This window comes from Engraulis encrasicolus, chromosome 17, assembly GCF_034702125.1.
Source record: "Engraulis encrasicolus isolate BLACKSEA-1 chromosome 17, IST_EnEncr_1.0, whole genome shotgun sequence".
NCBI classification, from domain to species: domain Eukaryota; kingdom Metazoa; phylum Chordata; class Actinopteri; order Clupeiformes; family Engraulidae; genus Engraulis; species Engraulis encrasicolus.
In genome coordinates, this window is record NC_085873.1 from 34,150,997 (window position 1) to 34,176,595 (window position 25,599).

General features: G+C 44.7%; 1 protein-coding gene across 2 annotated transcripts; it reads right to left on the reverse strand.

Annotated features, from left to right (window-relative positions):
• Positions 1-812: 812 nt before the first annotated feature.
• slc16a12b (solute carrier family 16 member 12b) lies at positions 813-25,599 on the reverse strand. Of its 2 annotated transcripts, none has more exons than XM_063221327.1 (7): positions 25,286-25,599; positions 22,535-22,998; positions 14,255-14,358; positions 9,284-9,427; positions 7,932-8,589; positions 4,137-4,396; positions 813-2,208 (listed from the first exon to the last, which is right to left on the reverse strand). In XM_063221327.1, the coding sequence occupies exons 2-7, from the start codon at positions 22,654-22,656 to the stop codon at positions 1,904-1,906; spliced, it is 1,593 nt and encodes a 530-aa protein (XP_063077397.1). In that variant the 5' UTR covers positions 22,657-22,998; positions 25,286-25,599; the 3' UTR covers positions 813-1,903. The 2 variants fall into 2 exon arrangements, with proteins under 2 accessions (XP_063077397.1, XP_063077396.1); XM_063221326.1 differs by having other exon boundaries at positions 22,535-23,001.

Here is a 25,599-nt window from a genome sequence, read left to right on the forward strand (position 1 = left end):
ATTTAGTTGGTAGTGAGTATTGAGGTAGCAGGTATCCTTCTTGGTGTGTTGCTTACTTGATTAAGACATTTCAGGTTTGTCTAATTATGCTCAACCAGAGTATTCTATGCACACTGGTTAATGTACCATCATCCATGAGATTACAATTGTCAAATAGTAATAATATTGCACATACTGAAGAAACTTGAATTTTTCTGTGGTTATGGACAATTCGGTCTATCAATACAAGAGAGCAGTGTGATGTACTGGTTCCATGCCACAGTTGTCTCAGTCATGGTGGGGAATGGGAGGTGCCACAATAACATGGTAGCTACCTCTTTTGTGGTGATGAATGGAGGGGCGGGATCATGGTAGTGTGGGTAGGGTGACAGTAACTTACTGTGGTGTGGCCACAGTAAACTACTGTGAGAAGATCACAGTAAACTGTGAGGATGGCCACAGTAAACTACTGTGAAATGAATGCAATTAGTAGCCAGTAAGCCACTGTGACATCACGGGAATATTTTTTACTGTGTAGACAACACACCGTAATCAAAGCCCTCATTTGGAGAAATGCGTACTGAATACATTTCTTTTCTAATTCATAACAAACTTTGGCATCAATGCAAGACAAGGTTTCAACAAAGGAAAACATTTTTGTAGTCCATTACTGGATACTACCTTAAATTACCTAGTGTAGAAACACACACCGTATACATAAGTTGAAATGTTTAACCCTATTGGCTATGTACTGTACAAAAAAGAAGAGGAAAACGAAATGTTGATATCTCATTTTTTAATATTCAATTTCAAAATATATACAACATATCAAACTATGGTACAAATACAAAAAAAAATGCTCTAGAAAAATGTCATTACATTTCTGCTACGGAGCACTCTCCTGGCTACAAACTTTTCAGCACAGTCAAACTTGAAACAGAGTTACTGTGTGAACTCACATCATGTTTAGTGTTCATTCATTCATTCATTCATTCATTCATTCATTCATTCGTTCATTCGTTCATTCGTTCATTCATTCATTCATTCATTCATTCATTCATTCATTCATTCATTCATTCATTCAAGAGATACAACAGTGTTAAAATGACCAATACATGAAATGTATTGCAATATCAACATCGCATAGATCAGCATAATCTGAAATATTGGTTGTTTGGTACTGACGATATATAGGGTTTGGTATTTCATGCATTTGGTTTCAAGAAGAGCAACTGTGCATCGTCATATCTCTGAGAAATTAAGAAATTCCAGTGAAAGATAAAAACTATTCAACAAATACCAGCAAAAAAAAGATTTCCTTTGGTACCCCTGAGCTGCACAAGAACAAGAAATGTGCATTGCCCATTTCAGAGCAGGCACGCATCATTGTCGCTTACATACAATGGCAGTAATCAATGGCAAATAAACCAGCCTTACGACCAGAGTTGAAGGCTAAATCACTATTTGTATCACGTTCCGCCCAAGCACCAATGCCATTTGATGCAATGTGCACGAATGTCTTTATAAAAGAGAACATTATTTTGTGAGTATTTAAAGTCTCCTTTTGAAGCAGGCAGCATGGTGATGTCTAAATGTAGTAAGTAGAACTACATTATACTTTTTTCCTATCAAATTTCATACCTGATTCCTGGATTCCAACAACAACAACAACAGCATCACAGCATTATATATTGAGATTTCCTAAACTGAAATAATAATAAAATAAAAAAACAGACAAAATGAAGAAAAAAAATAAAAGAAATGCAAGTTTGCAGCAGTTCCATTGCATCCCCATTGCATTTTGGGATTCTCTTAATTAGAAAAAAATAAGAAAAAAATAAGTCAAAAGAAAAAAAAAGAAAATCAGAAATCCTCAACAACAACAAGAAGAAAAATACACAACTTGAAAGGCACTCCATCACTGCTAGCAGGTGCGTTGTGGTGGTGGTGGTGGTGGTGGTGCAGAAGTTTCTGTGATCGTCACCATGTCCTTGGTTTTGGTGATGGGGTAAAAGTCTGGCTGTTTGCTCTCGTCGTGGTGGTCCCGGTCCCGGTCGTCGTGGTGCTCCAGGTCCGGCTGGGAGCCCTTGCCCCGCCGGTGGTCCCGGTGGCAGCGGTGGCAGCGGCGGATGAGGGCCACCGTACAGAGCAGCAGCGAGCTGCCGATCAGAGAGAATCCGCTTAGGAAGAAGGTGGCCGTGTAGGTGCCCGTGGTGTCCACTAGCCAGCCTGCATGGGGGTCAAATAAGAGAGAGTGTTTTAGGAACAGGTAGGCAGGCAGAACCAAGAGAGTAGCAAGTGCAATCAAAAATGAAAGTTTAATGGAATCTTCCTATTCCCCCAATGCATTTAAAAAAAACTGTTTTGGGTGGTTTGATTTTGTGTGGTGCCTGTGGTGTCCACCAGCCAGCCTGCATAGGGGGTGAAATAAGAGATAGACAGTGTATTAAGTAGGAAAGCAGAACCAAGAGAGTAGTAAGCGCAATCAGAGATGGATACCTGTTCCCCAATAAAGATGTCAGATTGTAATGAAAGTGTAATCAAATCTTTTTCTATTCCCCCAAGAATAAAAAAAACAAACAGATTTGGGTGGTTTATATTTGTGTAGGTGCCCGTGGTGTCCACCAGCCCGACAAGGGCAAGTACGTAAACCTTTTTTTTGTCACAAAATAGTGGTAGTGGGAACTGTCTTTTTTTTGTCCTGTCATCCCCCCGCGGACCCCCAGGGGTCCCCGGCACCCACTTTGAAAACCACTGCCCTAGGGTGTATTTGTGGTGTGTATGGGGTGGTTACAAGGCTTGACCTGTGACCGGAGATAACTGACCTGGCACCAAAATATAAGCTGCCAGGTTTTCTTTGGGGTTTTATATTAAACTCGTCTTCACTAGCCACACTTCCAAATAAGGTTCTGCACTGTGATGGTAAGTGATTTGGCACAGTTAAGTTTTTTTGGCAGTGACACAGTGGTGTGCTGTACTTGCAGGTACTGTACATTTTGAAATTTCCTGATAAAAACTTGAACTACATAGAAGGGACTTGTCAGTTATTTACCAGCCTGTGACCTTTCTGAAATCTCTATACATGTCTTTCATAGCACTCAATTACTCATCTACAACAATTATTCACCTGCTTACATTATCACTCCTCACTTCTTGAGAAAAGATGTGTGGAAGTCACCCATTCTCCGAGCCAAGCTGTACTTTATCCAGGTTAATGATTATATTATAAAACTCAATGATCTACACACTACAAGCTGATGAAGTGTTGATCAGAATGTGCAGATATACAGTCAATCCGGAAAGTATTCACAGCGCTTCACTTTTTTCACATTTTATTATCTTACAGCCTTAATCCAAATGCTACAAATGAATCTCTGTTGTCAAAATCCTACACAAATTATTCCATAATGACCATGTGAAAAACAAGTTGTCTTGACAGTTTTGAACATTTCTAAAAATAAAAAACAAAGAAATCATATTAATTATAAATTATTCATAGCCAGATTGACTGTATCACCACAATAAGAAGCAGTTACTAAGATTCATTGAATCATTTCAAATGTGATGCTTTATCTCTTCTTCTGTGTACGAATTTTGTGTCTTTTTGAGTTATGGAGTCTTTGTCAGGGGTTGCATGAACCACCCCATTGCTCATTTCACCTCCGGGCGGGATATAGGTGTATTTCCTTTGATTCTGTGACCTTCTACTTACGGCAGGGTTGGGGAATCATTTTCATTCGAGGGCCACTTTTATAAAGTTAAAAAAGTTATATAAATATTTATATATTTATATAATTATATATAAAGTTATAAAATTGTATAAAGAGGCCATACTATAAACACAAACCAGGATTGCACTTTAGGCTGACATTGAAGGTCGCCACCTTTACAGCAGAACCTTCACTCGGTCCCCTGAAAATATAACTTCATTGTATTGCAAATGTAATTTCTAATATTTCTTTCCAAAACATTTCATATTTCATGTGAAACTCCATAATGTTAAAATGATCTCAGTGGCCGGATGAAATGGCCTCAAGGGTCATAAATAGCCCTCGAGACATACAGTAGGTTCCCAACCCCTGATTTACAGTATGTGTATTTTTTTGTGTCTACACCTGTCATTCAAACTACTGTGTTGTATTGTGCCCCCCACGTACCTCCGATGGGCGGGCTGAGCAGGTATGGAATGGCGTGCAGGAAGTAGACCACACCCAGGGCGGAGGACAGGTAGGCGGTGCCCACCACGTCGGAGGTCACCACGGGGATGAGCGCCACGTAGGCGCCGTCGAAGTAGCCGTAAAGCACGGAGAAGGGCACCAGCAGGGCAAAGGAGCGCAGCAGGGGCAGGAAGAGGCAACACAGGCCCTCCATGCCCAGGGCAAAGATGTAGCACAGGTTACGGTGCTGCTTCAGCCACCTGGATAGCAGAGGAAACAAGGATAAGGTCAATTAGGGGGGCGCTGTGGCGCAGCGCGCTAAGCACCCCAACATTTGGGATTGCATGCATGCCCACCCACGGGGACCCCGGTTCGAGTCCGGCCGGGGTAATTTCCCGACCCTGCCCCATCTCTCTCTCCCAATCGCTTCCTGTCTACTCTCACACTGTCCTGTAATAATAAAGGGGCAGTCATGGGTGAGCGGTTAGGGCATCCCAGAGGTTGCCGGTTCGACTCCCGACCCGCCAGGTTGGTGGGGGGAGTAATCAACCAGTGCTCTCCCCCATCCTCCTCCATGACTGAGGTACCCTGAGCATGGTACCGTCCCACCGCACTGCTCCCCATGATGCGCCACTGAGGGCTGCCCCCTTGCACGGGTGAGGCATAAATGCAATTTCATTGTGTGCAGTGTGCAGTGTTCACTTGTGTGCTGTGGAGTGCTGTGTCACAATGACAATGGGAGTTGGAGCTTCCCAATGGGCTTTCGACACACAATGCGACACACAAAAAAGGAAAAGGTAAATTAACATTTCGTCATGGCAACGTCAGACAAGTCCTGTTTTTGAAGCGAAGCAGGAATAATAGGTCAATGGTAGCCTACATACACGCACAGTCATGACCTTTTACACTCAATATTGACACACACGCACACACCCAAACACACACACCCAAACACACACACACACACCCACACACACACACACCCAAACACACACACACAAACACACGCACACACACACGCACGCACACACACACGCACACACACACACTATTGACAAAGAGGTCAACATTTTTGGCGAGACTTGGATCTTTAATCCATAAACCTCACCTAATAACCTGAACTGACCTGACCTTATCAAGACACTGATAGACATTGTCAATGTATGTGGAGAGGTTCCTGTAGTTAAAGAGAGAAAAAAAAAACACGCACATCCGTCTCAAAAAGATTGGGTGGAGGACCAGCAAAAATACCATGAAAAAACTGAAAGAAAAGTCCGCAACACCAAGCTCCCGTTGCTCTTTTTTTAATGTGACGTTTCGGGCCTGACTTTTCTTTCAGTTTTTTCATGTGTAGAGGTTCCTGTCATTCACTTTAAAGGAGAGCATTCGTCTATGTAGTCGGCAGTTCCCACGGGGACCACTGGTGGGCCCTGAAGGTATTCCAAGTGGGCCTTGAAATCATTTTCCAAAAATAATAATCATATTTTGGTGTGTGTGTTGCCGTTGATTTATTTGAGTTTTATTCTTAATTGGGTCAAAGGTGGGCCCCGAACATTTTTGACAATTTCGAGTGGGCCCCAAGTTGAAAAAGGTTGGGAACCCCTGGTCTATGTAGTCGGTGGAAGGATCAGAGGTGGTGTTGGGCAGTTACCCATCAGATAACTTGCAAATGTCCTCCAAAAACAAATCCACCCTCCGCATGGAAAACGGCATTGTGTCTTGTGTTGGAACAAATCCACTTAAAAATCTTTTCCTCAAATGTTTTGGTTTGGTTATTTCAATAGCCGCCCTCTTCAGTTTGCGTGAGTTTGTGTGTTCCCCGCGGGCATGGTCTTAATTAGGCTGTAGCATTGCTCCTTGTTGAACGACGATGAGCTCATTGAAAATCTTAACTCAGCTTGTAAACACTTGTCTCACAAGTATTACAAAGGCTGCCATTTTTTTCCACACACTTGCACGAGCCAAGGTCTGCGCTACGGAAGCTTTTTGAGCGGTTGGACAATGGGGTCAAACAGGCACGAGCTGATGTTTCTGGACACCCATTAGTTTGGCTGGGTGCTCTTTGGCATTCCCAGGATCATCAAGCACAAGAAGAGTCCCGTAATTCTCAATCAGTCAACCATTGTTTGGGGTACAGTAGGTCAGTGGTTTTCAAAGTAGGGGCCGGGGACCCCTGGGGGGCCGCGAAGGGGTGCTAGGGGGGAAGAAGGTTGGAAGAAAAAGAATAACAAATAATAATAATATTTTATTAATAAATGTACACCAAAATAAGCAAAAATATAATAACTATTTCATCTCTGAATTCTGTATTTTATATAGCCTATCCAAATGGTGCACTGAAACACAGATCGAGACTATGGTTGTGAAAAAGAGTGCACAGAAAAAAATATTGTGGCACGGCCCGTGTCAGGGGGGCCTTGGCTGGAGTCTATCGGTATATGGAGGCCCTCGTCATGGTAAAGTTTGGGAACCCCTGCTGTAGGTCAATCTTAGGTATCCAAAACAAGATGTTGCAATAAAAAAGAAATAAATTGGTTGCACTATTACATTGCTGCACACTGAAGAAGGCACATGTTGTAACGCATTTGTGATGTTAAAGAGTCAAATAATGTGTGTAATCAGTGTAGCCTTGGCTGTTTTTCTTTAACTGGATCTACGATTTAGACCAGTGCACTAAAAAACCTCAATACAGAGTGAGGCCTGCTCCAAACCTGATTTTGAGACTAAGAATATCTAAAAGATATATGCGTGTTCTTGAACACAGAATGTCCTTTTTACATTTTTCATGTAATTATGTAATGAAAAGCCATGAAAAGATCTTTTGAGGCACAACGAATGCGTGTATTACTGTACTGTATTCCTTGGCGAACAAGACCCAACACCTGTGCAGTAGAAGCCATGCCAAGCTGCGGGGCAGTGAGGTCAAATGGGTACAGTGGGTACATGGGTACAGTGTCCTTTCAATTCCTCAGAATAAAAAGTCTGAATTAGTAAGCCATTGGCTGGCTGGTCTGTTGTACTCTTAAGAAAATGTACTGTACACGAACACCAGAGAACATCTTACTGAACAATAAGTTACAAGTTAACCCATTAAGACACAGCGTTATTAATTTGTTGTTACTAGAATGGCAATGACCAAGTCATAGTGCATTACTTAAGGCCCTGTGTTATGTCATAGTAGTATAGCACTATGGTACAGTATAGGCCTAAACCCAGCCTGCCGATGCCATCCTGCGTACTTCCACCCAAAGATTTGGGCATTTTCACATTGCACTGCGTCGACTCAATCCCCTGAATAGGCCTTAACCTGACTTCTTCTCAGAATGAATCACAACTCAAAATGAATTCCGTTTGCCAACTTTTTACCACGCCCGGCAACCGTTCACCGTCATGGGCATTTTCACATTGCATTGCGCTGACTCATAAATGCGCTGATAAATGTGCATTTAAATGACTCATAAATGCGCTGATCAGCCGATTTTAACATTTGGTGAGACTAGACATAAGTTTGGCCGTCTTAAAAATGCATTCATCACACGGAATGCTTTGTACAGAGCCCTTAGGACATGTGAGAATAAAAAAACAAGGGTTTCTCGAGGACACCAGAAACGTCAGTTTCAGGTGTGCACGCACGCAAAAGTTTCTGGCTCAGGTTCAGGTTCAAGTCCGGCCTGGGTCATTTCCCAACCCTATCCCATCTCTCTCGCCACACTCACTTCCTGTCAGTCTTCACTGTCCTCTCAGAAATAAAGTCCCAAAAATCAAAACCAAACAAACAGACAAAAATAAACGTACCTTCTGTCGGTGAGCCACCCGAAGGAGATGTTTCCGAAGATGTCGATGACCCCGAGGATTGACATGAGGAAGGCTGCTTGCCGGTGGCTCACCCCCACGTCCAACGCGTACGGCACTAGGTAAACAAACGGCAAGCTGCAGCCATTGGCCAGGAACAGGAAGGAGCCCGCCAGCACCAGGAAGTCAGGCATGAGCAGGAAGCTGTACTCGTGAAGCGACTGGAAACAGCTCAGCGACGACGTGGAAGTCGTGGAGGAGGTCGACGACGAGGACGACGAGGCCGAGGAGCATCGCTTGCTTTTTTCCGTCGCGTCGAGAGGCGGCTTCTCCAGCAGCGGCGGCGGCGCTTTGGCCTTGACCTTGTAGCTGCCGCACTCGGAGTCGGACGACAGCGGCCGGGACTCGTCCACGTCCTCTTTGCGGACGATGGGCCGCAGCACCGCGCCGCAGACGCAGAGGTTGGCCACAAAGCCGCCCAGGATGAGGAGGGCGCCGCGCCACGAGTAGTAGTCGATGAGGAGCTGCACCACGGGCGCCAGCACAAAGGTGCCGATGCCGCTGCCGGACATGGCGATGCCGTACGCCAAGGCCTTCCTCTCCGAGAAGTACGTGCCCACCATGGCGATTGCCGGCGTGTAGCACAGGGCGAAACCCAAGCCTGGAACGCAAAAATAAAGAACAGAACAAAATGCTGTGTTTTAGTTTTAACCCGTTAAAACACTGCGTTATGAATTTGATGTTACGGCCTGTAGCACAGGGTGAACCCCCACGCCTGGTCAATATGTGCATATGGAATACAATAAAACGAACCCGACGCCTGGAATGCAATACAAAAAAACTGAAGGAAATGATGTGTTTTAGTTTTAAGTGGAAGCTATTTCAGTTTGAATAGCAAATAACGGTGTGTAGCACTGGGCGAACCCACCCCCCCTGGTCAATATGTGCATATGGAATGATTGTAATAAAAAATGTGAACAAAATGCTGTGATTTAGTTTTAAGTGAAAGCGATTTCAGTTTGAATAGGACAATGCACCTAACACACACTTTCTTATGGCTGTAATATCCCATAGCATGTACATAGCCACTCCAAGACAGTGACTTAGATAATGCGTGTACCATGCAAAGAGGGTTTGAAAAGAATAAAATACAATTTGAACACAAACACATAAAACACAAAAATGTATACGCTAGTATACTGTATGTATTATCCATTGTTCTTGTGTACTTCTGAAATAAATAAATCAAATAAAAAAAATATATATATATGTATTATCCATCAATTCATTCATTCATTCATTCATTCATTCATTCATTCATCCATCCATGGATGGATGGACAGCCGCAGTCTCACCTGTCAGGACCCCAAGCGAGAGGTACAGGTACTCGAGGCTGGAGGCGAGCGAGCTGACGATCAGGCCAGTGGACGACAGGAGTCCCCCGAGGATCACGGCCACACGACACGAGTACCTGTTCCCGATGAAGCTGCCGAGAGGCGCTAGAGGGAAGAAGCACACCAGGTGGGCAAATTAAAACAACACTTAAAAACGTAGCACCTGTTCCTGATGAAGCTGCCAAAGAGGCGCTACCACCAGAAACAAACAAACACACCAGGTCGACTAATGAATAAAAATAATAACACCACCAACAACAACAAAAATACAGTAACAAGCGCCTTTCAAAACACAATACATTTCCTCATGTGCTACAAGGCTTATTTTATCCACACACTGTGCTGTAGATCAAGTTTGTATTGAGAATGTTAAATGGATGACCAATATAACAATGACTTTACACCAGTCAATAGCAAAGCACCAGAACGGACGATAGAGGAAACAACAAGAGTTTGGGGAATTGATTTGCACACAGTGTTTGTGTGGCCAACACCCTGACCCAGGGCTGGCCTGGGATCGAAAAATGGCCTGCTGGGCATTTTTGGCTTCAATTGGCTCCTTAAAGGGGTATGCCACTATTTTGGGGCTTAATACAGTTAAAATCGTTGGATGGGGTTTATATAGGTGGTAAAGTGTCTTATTTTTTAAGTTAAGTGTTGTCTTGCTTTAAGACAAGTTAAAAGAGGGAATATGTCGCTAAGCTAGTGAAAGTCAATGGATCCGTGTAGCTTAGCGACATGCTCCCTCTTTTAACTTGTCTTAAAACAAGACAACGGCTTACATGAAAAATAAGACACTTTACCACCTTTATAAACCCCAGCCAACGATTTTAACTGTATTAAGCACCAAAATAGTGGCATACCCCTTTAAACAGGCATAGGGCGCTTTCAGACTATATCCTGATTACCCGAGTCAACTGTCTTTATGGAAGCAGTGTTGCCAGATGTGTCTGATCAAATCCCGCCCAAAAGGTTCTCAAAAATTGCCAAAATGCGCTAAATTCCGCCCAATTTCAACAAATTGCATTTGCATTTCTATGGGCCCAAAACAGCAGAAAAAAACGCCAAATGGCCTATTTTTCCCGATTTTACCCGCAGGCGGCCATCCCAAGTAGTCCTGAAAAAAAACAACAGTGTTGGCCCCTTTGGACTGCAGGCCCACTGGGAAAACACCCTGTATGCCAGATTACCAGTCCAGCCCTGACCTGAACTGAACCGACACTTTCCTCAAACCTGTCAGGAACAATGCAGGATGGCATCGATGTGGTTTGGGTGTGACTGTGCAACTCATATCTATCCTGTTTCCAGCGAACTAATTAGGCGGGCTGGTCTTTGAAGAGCTGTGGCGCTTTGAAAAAATATTTACAGATTCTTTTCCTGCCCGCTCTCTCAAGTCTTATCCAAGATCAGCAAGCGCAGGGGGACGAGGGGGGTTAGCGGGCAAGCTGTCGGCCCGCGGGGTCAGTGTGTGGTGACACGGATGTGTTCGCTCAAGATGTGCGCTGTGTGAGAGAGAGACGCCGAGCTGCGGGGGACCCTGGACTCCAAGCTGTGCATTACATGGCTCGATTTTTTCCCCCCTGACTCTTATTCAATCTCCACACACACACAAGTGCGCACACACGCGTGTACACACACACACACACACACACACACACACACACACACACACACACACACACACACACACACACACACAAGCACACACACTTGTACACACACCAATGTGCGTACACATACACACAAGCAAACACACAAGTGGACATGGACCCACAAGCACAGAAGAACACACACACACACACACACACACACACACACACACACACACACACACACACACACACACACACACACACACACACACACACACACACACACACACACACACACACACACACACACACACACACAGATTATAATACAGCTGAAGAATGTTAAACTGTGTCCAGACCACAGCCATGCCTTACCCTAACCTGTCAGTTAAGAAATGTTTGGCACTGGTATAATTTTACCAGTCACAACATTTCCAAGAAAAACAGTCAGTGCTTGGAACAGTCGACAATTTGGGCCCCCACAAACAACCCCTTTCCTGTCTCCTTCCTGATTTTAACTTGGGGCGTTCATTTGGGCCCCCCACGTGGAATGGTAGGCAAAAAGACTTGACGCCAGTGTTGCCAGATGTACGATAATTATCGTATTTGTACCATAATTTTGTCCATTTTGTCTTCAGTACGAAGACATGGTGTATGATGATGATGTTGATGATGAGAGACTTTACTAATCCCCAAAGGAGAAATTGAATGCCACCTGGTCATCCTCACAGCACATTCCAGACACATAGACAAACATATAATAAATAAGAACTAACAATAAATGAGAAACAAGAAATAATAATAATAATAATGATAATTTCAGAGTTTTCATTCAGTTCATTTAGATGCCTTGACACAACCATTTGGTTCTTGTACTATAATTACCAACCAAAAAGTAATTTTGTGGTTTTGGTACGATAGTTCAGCATTTTACATTTGGCAACACACTGCTTGACTCTCTCCACACTAGCAACCCTACTTTAGTATGTTGAGTACACAGTAGTATGTTAAGATATCAACACAAGGAGGGTTTGAATAGACTAATTATTTACAAAAACTACTATGCCTCACAAAGATGGTAAGATGGCAGTGCTAAAACAGTTAAAAACATTCTAAGGCCACATTTCAAATTGTTAAAATATTCACTCTTCAGCATTGTTTACCTCTTTGCCCTATTGACTATGACACATCTACCTCTAATATACATTCCTAGGATGTAATGCCTTAGTCTGCAGCATTGATTGACAACCTTTGTGGTTTGTCAGTTTAAAAAAAAACACTCAGATAACAGCTAAGTAAGTAGTTGACTGGGTTAGAGGAAGCAAACATTGCAAAAGAATTCAAGTTTTCCTTTGCTGCAGTTTGTCAGTGTCTTGGCCATGGCAGTATAGGCCAACACTGGCCAATAACATGTACTGTACACACAGCCGAGAGGCTATTTTTGACCTACTGTACGCATGAATGATCACAGGAGTAGTTGAGAGTAGTTACAATCTGTAGGCAGACCTGTGCATATGATGTGTTATATGTTTGCTGATAAATATATGTATGTTAATGAACAGTTTAATTAATTGAAAAAAGATAATAAGTTGATATAGTAATAAATTCAAGTTATTGTTTATAAGATCTTACTTTCATGAGCAAAGGGGTGTTGCTTAGGCAATCTAATGTCCTGTGGGATGTGAAGTATTTCTTATCTCCTTTCTTATCCATTACGTCAACAACTATCTGGCGCTATTGACATCAGGAAAAGGTCATCTTTTGGTGACAACATACCACGGCATCTTCAGAAAAAAAAAGTAGTTATGAGATTATAAAATATAACATAACCCACTTACACTGCAGCCATCTTAAGGAGCGCTGTGAATGCAATTACGATTACTACTACTGTATACTGACTGTGCAGCAGACATGGAAAGGCTAAACCCTTATCAAAGCGCATGCAGTCCACACAGTGACCTAATAGGGTGGTCAATCTCTACCTCGTTTTGAAATGTTCAACTGTCTTTTGCATACCTAGTATACAGTATTACGTGCGTGTCACAAGTCTGAGATAACCCACTGCCCTTTCTGCAAAGCCACGCCTCAGCAACTGGAGCTTACAGAAATAGCTAGGGACAGCCCAGTGTGCCATTTTGACAGTCAGAACGAATCATCAGAAACTAACCACATGAGAACAAAGTGTCTGCAAACAGGGTCTAAGGCTGCCCCATGTCACCCTCCACTCGCACTTTATTTACACATTACTTTGTTTCATCTTCCGCCATGTTCGTAGTAGAAGTTCCACCCTCACTCCCTTTTAACGAAAAGGTTGAAGGGATTTTAAGCACTTCCCCTTACTCTAACTTTCACCAGCACCCACAAAAGTGAGCAAACAGAGTAAACGAGTTGAAGCAAATGCGATGCACGAAGTCGCATGGCTACGCAACCTTTTTGTTGCATTGTCCGTTTCTAATTTCAGTCACGTCGCGTTGCCATGGCCAACCTCTTCAAGCTCAATCAGTCAGTCAAATGTATGCGACACTTCGAGCAAACATTACAAAAACGTGGATGAAGTGGCGAAGTAATGGCAGGAGATCACCAACCAGCATAAAGTTAAACATAATAGCCCAGCCGTAGTGGCTCTTAAAGTGATACTGTCCCATTTTTGGAAATAAGCTTATTTTATACCTCTCCATGAGTTAAATGATTGGGTTTTACCTTTCTCCTGTACTTTCAACTGTTCTCTGAGTATGGCAGTGCAAATTTTACCTCCATGCTAGCATTTAACATTGAGTCCTATGAGACCAGCTGGCGGCTAACTGGTCTCATAGGACTCAATGTTAACTGCTAGCTTGGAGGTGAAATTTGTACTGCCATACCCAGAGAATGGTTGAAAGTACAGGAATGGTAAACCCCTATTATTTAACTCAAGGAAAGGTGTAAAATAAGCTTATTTCCAAAAATGGAACAGTATCACTTTAAGTTAAACATAATAGCCCAGCCGTAGTGGCTCTTAAGTTAAACATAATAGCCCAGCCGTAGTGGCTCTTAAGTTAAACATAATAGCCCAGCCGTAGTGGCTCTTAAGTTAAACATAATAGCCCAGCCGTAGTGGCTCTTAAGTTAAACATAATAGCCCAGCCGTAGTGGCTCTTAAGTTAAACATAATAGCCCAGCCGTAGTGGGTCTAACGGCTGGGCACTGGACTGCTACGCCGGCGACCCAGGTTCGATTCCGGCACAGGTCCTTTGCCGAGCCGATCCATCCCTGTCTCTCCATCCGAATTCGCTTCCTGTCTCTCCTCCACTGTCCCATCACAAAAAATAAAGGCTCAGTGTTGTGCATGTCTTCCACTTACCACATAGCATAGTAGTGCAGTCAACTATGGAATGAATCCAAGCAGTCCCTGAGTAGTCATGTCCAAAGTGCATCTGAAACTCCACGAAGAAAATGGAGATACACCTGCAATACACAGACACAGTAGATATACATGTTATGATCAGGGCCGCAACCAGACATTTTCAAATGCCGAGGTCAAATACTGTGCGCTGTATTGCATACTGTACAATTAGAATGCTTCGAACATTTCAGTGGTTTTCATTAATCACTGCCTTGAGGATAAATGGGGTTGTCATATACAGACTGAATTTATCATCGTTGATCATATATCGATTTTCATCATAGATATATTTTACATTACTGAAAAAAAATACATGACCTCTGTGTCCTCAATGGTAGTTACGACCATCGTTATGATAAAATTGTTCTTTTCCCACAGTAACAGTAAGTAAGATGGGTCCATATGATTGCATGCAAACATTCAGAGTTTGCTGGTTAGTCCTTGTGAATTCATTTTCCCCCTCAAAATCCTGCCTGCCCACTATTCAAGCAAATATGCAATACTCTTTGTTTTTTACAGAGTTAATAAGGATAAGCCCATATGATTGCAGAGACTGCAAAACATTCAAAAAGGATTATGCTAGGTAGTCCAAGTGATTTCCTTTTTGTGCTGAACATATACAACGCCAAACCTGACTTTGCCTGATTTTATAAGTGTTGACTGCCTTTAAGACAGCAGGGACAGCACATTGATAATGCTACTGATTGATTGATTGATCCTTCCTTGGGAATTGTCTGCACAGCAACATGGGGACAGCAGGGTGAGAAGCAAGGGAGGGTGAATGAAAGATTTGGACCTGCCTGGACGAGGGAACAGGCCAAATTGGCAAAACCAGTAGCCACACAAAGTCCTAGTGAATTCATTTGAATGAAAGACTTGGACATGCCTGTACGAGGGAACAGGCCAAATTGGCAAAACCAGTAGCCACACAAAGTCCTAGTGAATTCATTTGAATGAAAGACTTGGACATGCCTGTACGAGGGAACAGGCCAAATTGGCAAAACCAGTAGCCACACAAATAAATTGTAATGGCCATTGCCAATACCAAGAGGGCCTAATACTCATGTGCTAGGAACTTTAGCCGTGTAAATATTGTTTGACCTCCCCTTGCTAAGTCCGGCTAATATTAAGGTCAAGTTAATTGCTTCCTCCCTCTGAATACCTTGAAAACGTTAGCTTCGTTCTTAACCATCCAAGTTTAACAAATGGGCCTATTGCCCATCCAGGCCAAATTGCCACAACCTCCGAATCACACACACACAAAGGTTGCTTGCTTCCCCAGTGTATCTCATGAACCAGGAAGCGTAATGTATTCAATAAAGTCTCCCATAAACTGCACTAGAACAACTGAACTTCCATGTTAAAGTTGCGGAAGAGTCAAACAACGATGTAAAATATTAAACCTTCTGCCCCCTAGATGATACCTCCAGTACAAAAAAAAAGTTAAACAAAAAAATTCCTCATCAGGTAAATACAGTGTAATAAATGATGTAACAGCAATGTAATATCATGTACTCGTGTTGTAACTTACTTATTTACATCATGGACTTAATTCTATTTTAAACACTTTTGGCACAGACTTTGAATTGAGAATTTCAGTTATTTTTTCTTTCGAGATACCATGTCTTCAACTTTGGCAGGGTGATCCATTAACGAAAGACTCAACATTTTTTTTTGTTAGTTTGGCGTCCTGCTCTGCCCAGCTGGACATCAAGACTCCTCTCCCAGGCCTGAACCCAGTGCCCTGCCTCTTATCTAGCAGGATAGCGGGGGACTCTCTACTCTCATAGAGGACACTGCAGAGGGCCTATTACTTAATCATCAGCTGGAGCTGGTGGGTGGACCGCCGGGGCCTGGTGGGCGGTGGAGGAAATGGGGATGGAGGGAGGGGGGAGAGGGGAGAGGGGTGGGGATGGGGTAAATGGGAGAGGGGTGGATATGGGAGAGGGGTGGGGGGGTGGGGTGGAGATGGGAGAGGGGTGGAGATGGGGGTGGGGGTGGAGATGGGAGAGGGGTGGAGATGGGGTAGATGGGAGAGGGGTGGAGATGGGAGAGGGGTGGAGGAGATGGGGGTGGAGAGGTGGAGGAGATGGGGAGGAGATGAGGGGGAGGGTGTAGGGGATGGGAGTGCAGCAGCATTAAGATTGTTTGAAGGCCCATGCTGACTGCAGGGTGGGAATGTGCGTGTGTGTGTGTGTGTGTGTGTGTGTGTGTGTGTGTGTGTGTGTGTGTGTGTGTGTGTGTGTGTGTGTGTGTGTCTGTGTCTGTGTCTGTGTGTCTGTGTTCGTGTGTGTGTGTGCGCGCGCGCTTGTCTGTGTCTCTGCATGTGCATGTATGTGTGTGTGTGAGTGTGTGTGTGTGTGTGTGTGTGTGTGTGTGTGTGTGTGTGTGTGTGTGTGTGTGTGTGTGTGTGTGTCTGTGTCTGTGTTCGTGTGTGTGTGTGTGCGCGCGCTTGTCTGTGTCTCTGCATGTGCATGTATGTGTGTGTGTGTGTGTGTGTGTGTGTGTGTGTGTGTGTGTGTGTGTGTGTGTGTGTGTGTGTGTGTGTGTGTGTGTGTGTGTGTGTGCGTACGTGCATGTGCGTGCATGTACGTCCACGTGTGTGTGAGTGTCCACGAATGTGTGTGATCAGGGGGAGCAGCAGGCATGGCTCCAGATAATGGCTACCCTGTGCTGTGCTGTGCTGTGCTGTACTGTGCTGTGCTGTGCTGTCCTGTGCTGTGCCGTGGCGGCCCGTCGATGCACCTGTGTAAACACGAGAGCATGGGTGCCATGCAGGCCCAGTGCAGGGGGGGTCGCTGGGGTCAACCACCACAGCGACAGACAGACAGACCACCTCCCTTCCCTCGAGGACGTGCATCCTGCCACGTCATTACCAGGGACAAAGAAAGAACACACACTTGAGCGCCCACACACACACATGCACACAAGATGCATGCCCACACACACTCGAGCATAGAAGAAACACACGCACCTACGCAGAAACACATAAGGACACATGCTCGTGCACACACATGTTCACACGCACACTCACACACAAACACACACAAACACACACACACACACACACACACACACACACACACACACACACACACACACACACACACACACACACACACACACACACACACACACACAAACCTGCACGGTAAGGCAAACTTGCACGTTAAGTCAGTTGAGCGGACAGAGCACAGGCACACACACACACTGGACCAACATGTGCCACTGCTTTCCAGGGAAATTTCCTAAGAGTTGTGAGAAAGGGCTGACAGTGCATGACCAACCCCACAAACACACACACACACACACACACACACACACACACACACACACACACACACACACACACACACACACACACACACACACACACACACACACACACTATGCATACACACACAGAAGCGACTAATTTTCTCAATGTAAACAGTGGGTAAGTTAAAAGCTTAGACTTTTCCCCACACCAGTCCCGCTTTGCACAGCACACCATGTGCTTCACACATGTAATGTGTACTGAGCTGGGCTGGAGCACAGCCCTCAACATATGGGAATACATATACTGTACACATGCAGACGCAACCACAACCACGTGTGCTGTGGAGAAGAGCAGTGGTTTGCAAAGTGGGTGCCAGGGACCCCCGGGGGGGCCGCGAGGGGCTGCCAGCGGGACGGCGGCAAGTTGGCAGGAAAAGTATAGCAAAACAAAATGAATATTTAAATAACAAAATAACTTATTTTTTATTAAATATATTTTTAGGGCTTTTTATACCTTTATTTATGACAGGACAGTGGAGGAGAGACAGGAAATGAGTGGGGAGAGAGAGAGACGGTAAAGGATGACCCAGGCTGGAGTGAAACCTAAATCGTAGCCGTAGTAACCCAGTGCCCTACCATTAGACCACGGCAGGGCCTGAAGTAACTAATCTTAACGACATCCTCTTTACGTAGTTACGAACTGCATCATAACAATAAGCTTAATCTATGGCATCCATGAACATCACGACTATTATTGTTAAGTTATTATTTTATATATCCCAATGGTGCTCTGACACAGAAAGTGCATGCACAGAAAAATAGTGTGGCACGACCAATGTAAGGGGGCCTTGGCTGAAATCTATACGTAAGGGGGGCCTTGGCATGGTAAAGTTTGGGAACCCCTGGAGTAGAGCCGGCACACCCACTAGTCAAGAAGATGATGATAAATGCAGAAATGACCGCTTGTGCTGGATTGAGGAACAAGCTCACGTGCACGAGTGCATGCTACACTCACAAAAACAAAAAAGAAACACACACACACGTGGCAGACAGACAGACACCACATAACCGTCAAGATATATATGCCCTGTCAGCCTGAGGGTAGCTCTCGCTGAACTCGGAGCCGATATCTACGTCACGTTTCTGTTGCTATACCAACCTGATTTTCCTGCTTTGAATCTAAGTCAAGCCTGTGGTCATTTTCTCACGTCACGTTTCTCAAGTTGTAACCTGACTGGTTCGGGTACTGGAGCTTAAATAACCTGTGGCCTAGAAGGGGCAGCAGGACTCCTTCCTCCGCATACGACAACAAAAGGAGTCTCGTATGTCATCGGATTAGCGTCGAGACCTGCGGTGCATGGGAACTGCCACCACTGCAAAACTGAAAGAAAAGTCCGCGACACAGCCAAAACGTCACATTAAAAAAGAGCAACGGGAGCTTGGTGTGGCGGACTTTTCTTTCAGTTTTGCAGTGGTATTTTTTGCTGGTCCTGCACCCAATCTTTTTGAGACGGATGTGCGTGTTTTTCTCTTTTTGGCTATTGAACTGCCACCACTGCAACAGCAAGTCTACTGCCATCAACACCAGCCAACCGGCCAAATGCTAGTGATAATTCAGGTTAGCTGGTAGAAAAGAGAACTCATAGCCACTATTACCCATTATTAGTAAGTGTGTTTCGTGTTTGGTTACTAGGATTAACATCTACAAGCCATTTTGGCTAAAATTTATAATTTAGTTTATAATTTAATATTTTTAATTTAGAGCCCTGGTTGACACCTACGTGTATTTGACCCCTCTCTCTCTCCATGTGCACTCACTCACACACAGCCTTGCCGTTTAGTTTTTTTTATGGCCACAAGTGGCAGATAACATCGCAATAACCTGACAGCACCGGCAGGTGTCAACGTGAAAATTGCATAATTCAGAGGGAGGCATTAAGGTATCTGTTAGATAAGGGGCTGCTCGCTGACACGGCACACCACACACACACACACACAGGCAGACACACACACACACACACACACACACAGGCAGACACGCACACACACGCACACGCACGCACGCACACACGCACACACACACACACACACTTCCACTGAAGCTGAGCCACTGAGCCAACACCACAGCTGCTAAAAAGTACACATTTACAGCTGGGCTTGCAAAAGATGCAATCTTGTACTATTTTTTTAAACATCTCTCTCTAAACTGTAAAAATGGATTTGCTGACCAACTATTCAAGGTAGCCTCTTACTGCAAAATGGTGTCGCCGGCGGGCCAATTCACTAGATTATGAAACTACTCAACTTGATTATAACAACATTGCTATGACATTACTGAGAGAGCCTTAAGTAACAGATTAAGACACAGCCATAACAATGTTGGTGACAGTAAGGTTATAACATATGGCTCTGCACTAAGTGGTTAAGCTGAGTTAAATAGAAGCAAGAAATGCAGATAACCTGTCTAACAAGCAACAACAACAACAACAACAACAAAACACCCTTCTTTAAGAGGCAACATATGATTATTCACGCCCGTACTGGTCTGACTGGATTGGGAAACTGAAGTTGTTTACCAGCTGACACCCTTGTAACCCGATCGGCATGGTAGCGAGACAAGGTTGGACCTACTTCTGACGACGTAAGGCGGTGCACAGACGCACTCTTTAGCAAGTCTAGGTCAAGCAACAACTAAATATACTCCTGTTTTTAGGAGCCTATAGTATTATTTGACCTATATGTTTCCCCACCACGAAGTGTGGGGACCCTTTAAGACCTACTGCCGGTAATAAGTTGTAATAAATTATCAATTGACACAATGATCATCAGTCAACACACTATATTTAATCTCTTTCCGTAAGTGTAACTGGACACTTCTGTGTATATACTTTCATGTTCTGTCCTGGTGTGGTGGTGGTGGTGGTGGTGTGTTTGAGTAGATTTCCCAATCCCCAACATGAGCTTGCTTGCATGCAGCCAGGGCAGCTGACAAGTGGGGGGAAAGGGGTCTATTGTCCTGGGCCCAGGGAGTGAGGGAGGCCCAAAACTGGATCCTGATTACATTGCATGTATTATGTGAGGGGGCCCTTTCAGACGACTTTGTCCCGGGCGCAGCAAAAGCTGTCAGTGGCCCTGCATGCATGCGGTGATGATGTTTGGCCAGCCTTACATAAGGAGGTGAAGCCAGGATCACTGTCCAGCTGCATGGAGCCAGAGTGTCCCAGGCGGCTGTGACCACTTGCAGTACCGTACCAGTAAAAGACCACGGCTCATAAACTTATCAGACTTATCGCACCGGTGCTGTCGCTCGCTGCACACGTACGGGTAGGCATTGACAGTGTCAGTCAGAGCGTGGCCTTGATCACCTGTCGGACAGACTTAGCAGGTGGGCCTCCCGACAGGACCCCTCAGGCCCCTGGGGCATAGAGGGGAAGGGGTGGGGAAGGGGGGTCGGTGGCTGTCAGATTCAGATGCTCGTTGCAGTTGAAATAAATGATAAGATAATTAACCTGTTAAAACATGGCGTTATAAATGTGTTGTTACCGGAATGGCAATGACTGAGTCGTAGTGCATTACTAAAGGCCTTGAATTATGTCATAGTAGAGTAGTACTATGGTAATTAACCTTTCAATGATTATTACAGCGTGCGAAGGTACGGCGCGCATTAAGGGGCTACGATGTAATGTAGTTTGTAAACGATTGGAGTGTTAATTTAACATCCTGAGGGTAGGACAACCCAGAAGAGTGTTAAATTCGCCACACTAAATGTAAAATGAACACTGCAAAATATGTGTATGGTTTTGTCCAGAGAGTCCAGTTAAATTAGGACTGGGTGACATGGCAAAAAAAGATCATAGTCTACTCTCCTATATCATCTGGAATCAATTGATGTCACAACTTGTTTCCCAGTATTGACAGGTACACTGCACCTGGATGAGAAACACGTCTTAGGGCATTCCAACAAATCTCACATACCAGCCGTCTGACTAATGAATAACAAACTGTCGCCACACAAAGGAGGATCACCTGTTAAGTTACTACACTTCCACAGGTACTGCCAGGGGATATTGATCACCATAATTCGACAACGGTCATGATTTGCATACTATTAATCGTCTGCGCCCTCGCTTGAATATGTCTACACATGCAAAACACTAAGAGAGAAAGAGGTAGGCTACACAACGTTATGTGCTAAAGGGTTCATTTAGTTTGTGTACGTTAAAGTGCTACAGGACAGGTATGATGCCTCAGATGTTATTCAGTATGGATTGAGGCTACTTTTTTTTAAGTCTGTGAAGATTCTAATTTCAAACTAAGTTTATAACATGCTCAATTCAACCAAGGTAAAAAAGCAACCGAGGGCTCATTCCTTAAGACAAATAAAATACAAAATATAATACGAAATAAAGAGAACAGGACAGCACTCCATGTTGTGTACTTAATTGCCTGTTAGACTTTTCGGTCTTAACCCTCTTCAGTCTTAAACTTCGTCAGAAATGTCCAGTTGCTTACAAAATACACAAGACAATACACACATCATCACACGTGTATTAACCATATATAGCGCACTCTTACATACAATCAGCCGAAGGCAGATCTCACTTTCTCTCTCTCACACACACACAGACTGTGTACAGACTGTGTGTGTGTGTGTGTGTGTGTGTGTGTGTGTGTGTGTGTGTGTGTGTGTGTGTGTGTGTGTGTGTGTGTGTGTGTGTGTGTGTGGAAACGCAGGTGCGTCTTTATCCATAGGACATTATGAACAGAAGTTACTAGTGCTGTATTGGACTCCTTTTAAACTAAATTTGGATTGTGCCATGATAATTGTACATCTGTCAAACCAAATAAAGAAGTAAAATGTGTGTGTGTGTGTGTGTGTGTGTGTGTGTGTGTGTGTGTGTGTGTGTGTGTGTGTGTGTGTGTGTGTGTGTGTGTGTGTGTGTGTGTGCGTGTGTGTGCGCGCATCATACTCCGACTCACCTTGTTACTGCGCGAGTGCAAACGGTCACCATGAAGCAGCCGGCCACGATCATCCATCCCCAGCCGCCGTCCGGAGGCAGGACGCCCTCCGCCGTCCTCGTCTTCCTCTTCTCCTGGGCCATGATGATATAGCGACGTAGCCTACCGCAAAGACGTCAAGAAGCCTCTCGTCTCGTTCGTCTGGTCCCTTTAATGTATGTCACCGTTTTCCCTTCTTCTCTCTCTCACTCTCTCTCCGCTCTTCCTCCCTTCCTTTCTTCTTTCTTTCCTCTCCGTTTGTAGCTTTCACCTCTCTCTCTCTCTCTCTCTCTCTCTCTTTTCGCTCTTCTTGAGTAAGCCCCAGAGATACTGTAGATCTTCTTGTCCGTCCGGTGTTGCCGGTGCGTCCCGGTTTCAGGTTCTCCGTTCAAGCTTTTGCTCTCGGCGGAGGAGCAGGAAGGTGTGAGCGACGGTCAGAAGTTCTCCTGCTTTTGAGGGCAGCCGAGGTGATGGAGGGGTTGAACAAAGGGAGCACAGGAACGATAGAGAGGGGGAGAAAAAAAACATGAGAGGAGGAAGAAAAAAAACAAGTGAGCAAAGTTAGCGCGAAAAGGTGATGACATTGTTTCATCATTTACAGAACACTGAGGCCTAACACGAGGTCGATCCGTCCGTCCCCAGATTCGAACGCGGTGCGGTACTGTACATGTTGCTGTCTCAGCGCCTCCCGATGGATGTCACAGTGTCAGAGAGGTGACTGGTTACTGGCTAACCACACTGTCATGTAATGTGTTACAGTTTAAGATTTGGGGTGACGGGAGTGAGTAGGGAGGGGGGGGGGGGGTGGTCTGGTGTGTGTGTGTGTGTGGGGGCGGGGTGTTGGAGGTGGTGTGTGTAAGTTATGTGTGTGTGTGTTGGGGTGGTGTGTGTGTGTGTGTGTGTGTGTGTGTGTGTGTGTGTGTGTGTGTGTGTGTGTGTGTGTGTGTGTGTGTGTGTGTGTGTGTGTATGTGTGTGTGTGTGTGTGTTGGGGGTGGTGTGTGTGTGTGTGTGTGCGCGCGCGTGTGTGTGTGTGGGTGTTGCATGGGTGGTCCAGGGTTTATGGGAGGTGTGGTAGGGAGGGAAAGCACCACTGCAACTGCAAGGCACGAGGTGTTTACCGCCTGAATGTGATGGCGGGGGGCTGTCGTCCTCGTCATCAGGGCTGCTGACAGCTTTGGCTTTGGGCCCGGGACAAAGCTATCTTAAAGGGCCCCTCTTCATATACATGCAATGTAACTGGAGTCCCATTCTGGGCCCCTCTTCGTCTCCCTGGGCCCGGGACAACATACCCCTTTGTCCCCCCTCCTGTCGGCTGCCCTGCTTGTCGTGCTACTGACTTGACTTGACTTGACCTCATTGAAGCCAATGGTAGGAGAGGCCTCATTCACACCAAGTGTAATGGAAACCCAACCTCAACGTGGACAAATCAGGGCAATTCAGAGAAGTGTAGACTAGAGTAGTTGGCCTACTGCTTCCCACGCAGGTGGAATGCACTATAACTCTCTCGGTCTGACACTGGCCTGAATACTTGTTTGAGGCGAGCACATGTGCAGATGTTGTCAGTATTGATAGACCACAGCAACTGATACAACCAGGGGTCTAGATTCACTTTTTCACTCACTACTAGGCCTAATGGGTCAAAGTGGCTAATATGTTGGTCTTTTCTACCAGCCAAACTAAAAGTTTGCTAGTATTTGGCTAGTTGGCTGGTGTTAATTTATAGCCCTGAATACAACTTAGTATAGAACATTTCAACTTGCACGCAAACTGGATTGGGGGGGGGGGGGGTGTCTGCTGTGAACAAGTCATCAGGTAGGCCTACAAGTCGAGCAGAAGGTTTAATTTGCCAGTGAGGCAGCAGCACAATATTCAATACCAAGGTTCACACTGGCTAGCCCTTTGTCACTGTTGAAGGAAGTTCAAAAACACGCAAAACTGCCTTAAGCTGTTAATTTTAATTGAGGATATGATGTAAGAATGGATTCGTCTTTAATGTCAAAATGTGTTCTTTATTGTACGCCTGGACTACCCATTAATTAGAAAGATTTCATGGTTGGGGAAGTATGAATGCATGTCAAGAACAGCAGGGTTCTCTATGTCATTAGGCCTAGAAGACAACCTATTCAACCCAGATACCTAAGACTTTGCCAAAGACGGGAAACCAGACAATACTTTTTTGTATCAATTACGCGTTCAGTGATTGGTCGGATTTCATGGTTCCTGCACGTGCGTTCAGTCTTTGCAGTTTTCATAAACAACGTGAAGTGTAGTCTTGCACCATCATAACGAGACACATTGTTTCTCAAAACCGCAAATAACAAGAAAACCGTGATGTGAAACTGAACACAGATAACTTCTGTTATAATAGGATTGTTACTATAGCCTGTGCCGAACTGCAAACGGACCAGTTGTGACAGATGTGTCATGTGTGCATCAATGTTGCATCAGGATGTATCCTGTCAATGTGAGAACCCTAAGTCCACATCACACTGGAACAATGGTTTACCTAATAAATGTTGTTTACTTTACAACATCATAAAATAATTAGGCTACAGAACACTTCCAGAACCTAAACAATATGGCTGCACGTGCACACATGCTCGAGCAGTCCTTACTTCAAATGTTTTCGTCTGCAAGCGCATTCTTCCGTAAGAACATCAAGGCACGTTGTTGGCTTCAGGCTGCACAAGTTAAAGACAAGAAGGCTCGAAAACATACTCTTGGAAACTTACCATTTTCACATAGGCTTGAAAATCTTCTGATTTCCCCACATTTTTCACAGACCAGTGAACGGTATATGCGACTTCTCCCGTGCTCAAACTTTCAGTCTAACGCTTGGTGCCATAAGTGAGGCTCTCGCCGCACATTTTCTTCCCGGCAACTTGACAAGCACACTTTGTGCGAACCCAATGCTCGTGGCTATGCATCCGAGCTTACAACCAATAGATTTACCTACCCTACCTCTTTTTCCACTCCCCCCAACACGTGAAGCAAAATTATGCAAGTATGCACGCCCGCGTGCCACGCGCTTCCCAAAATTTCGAGC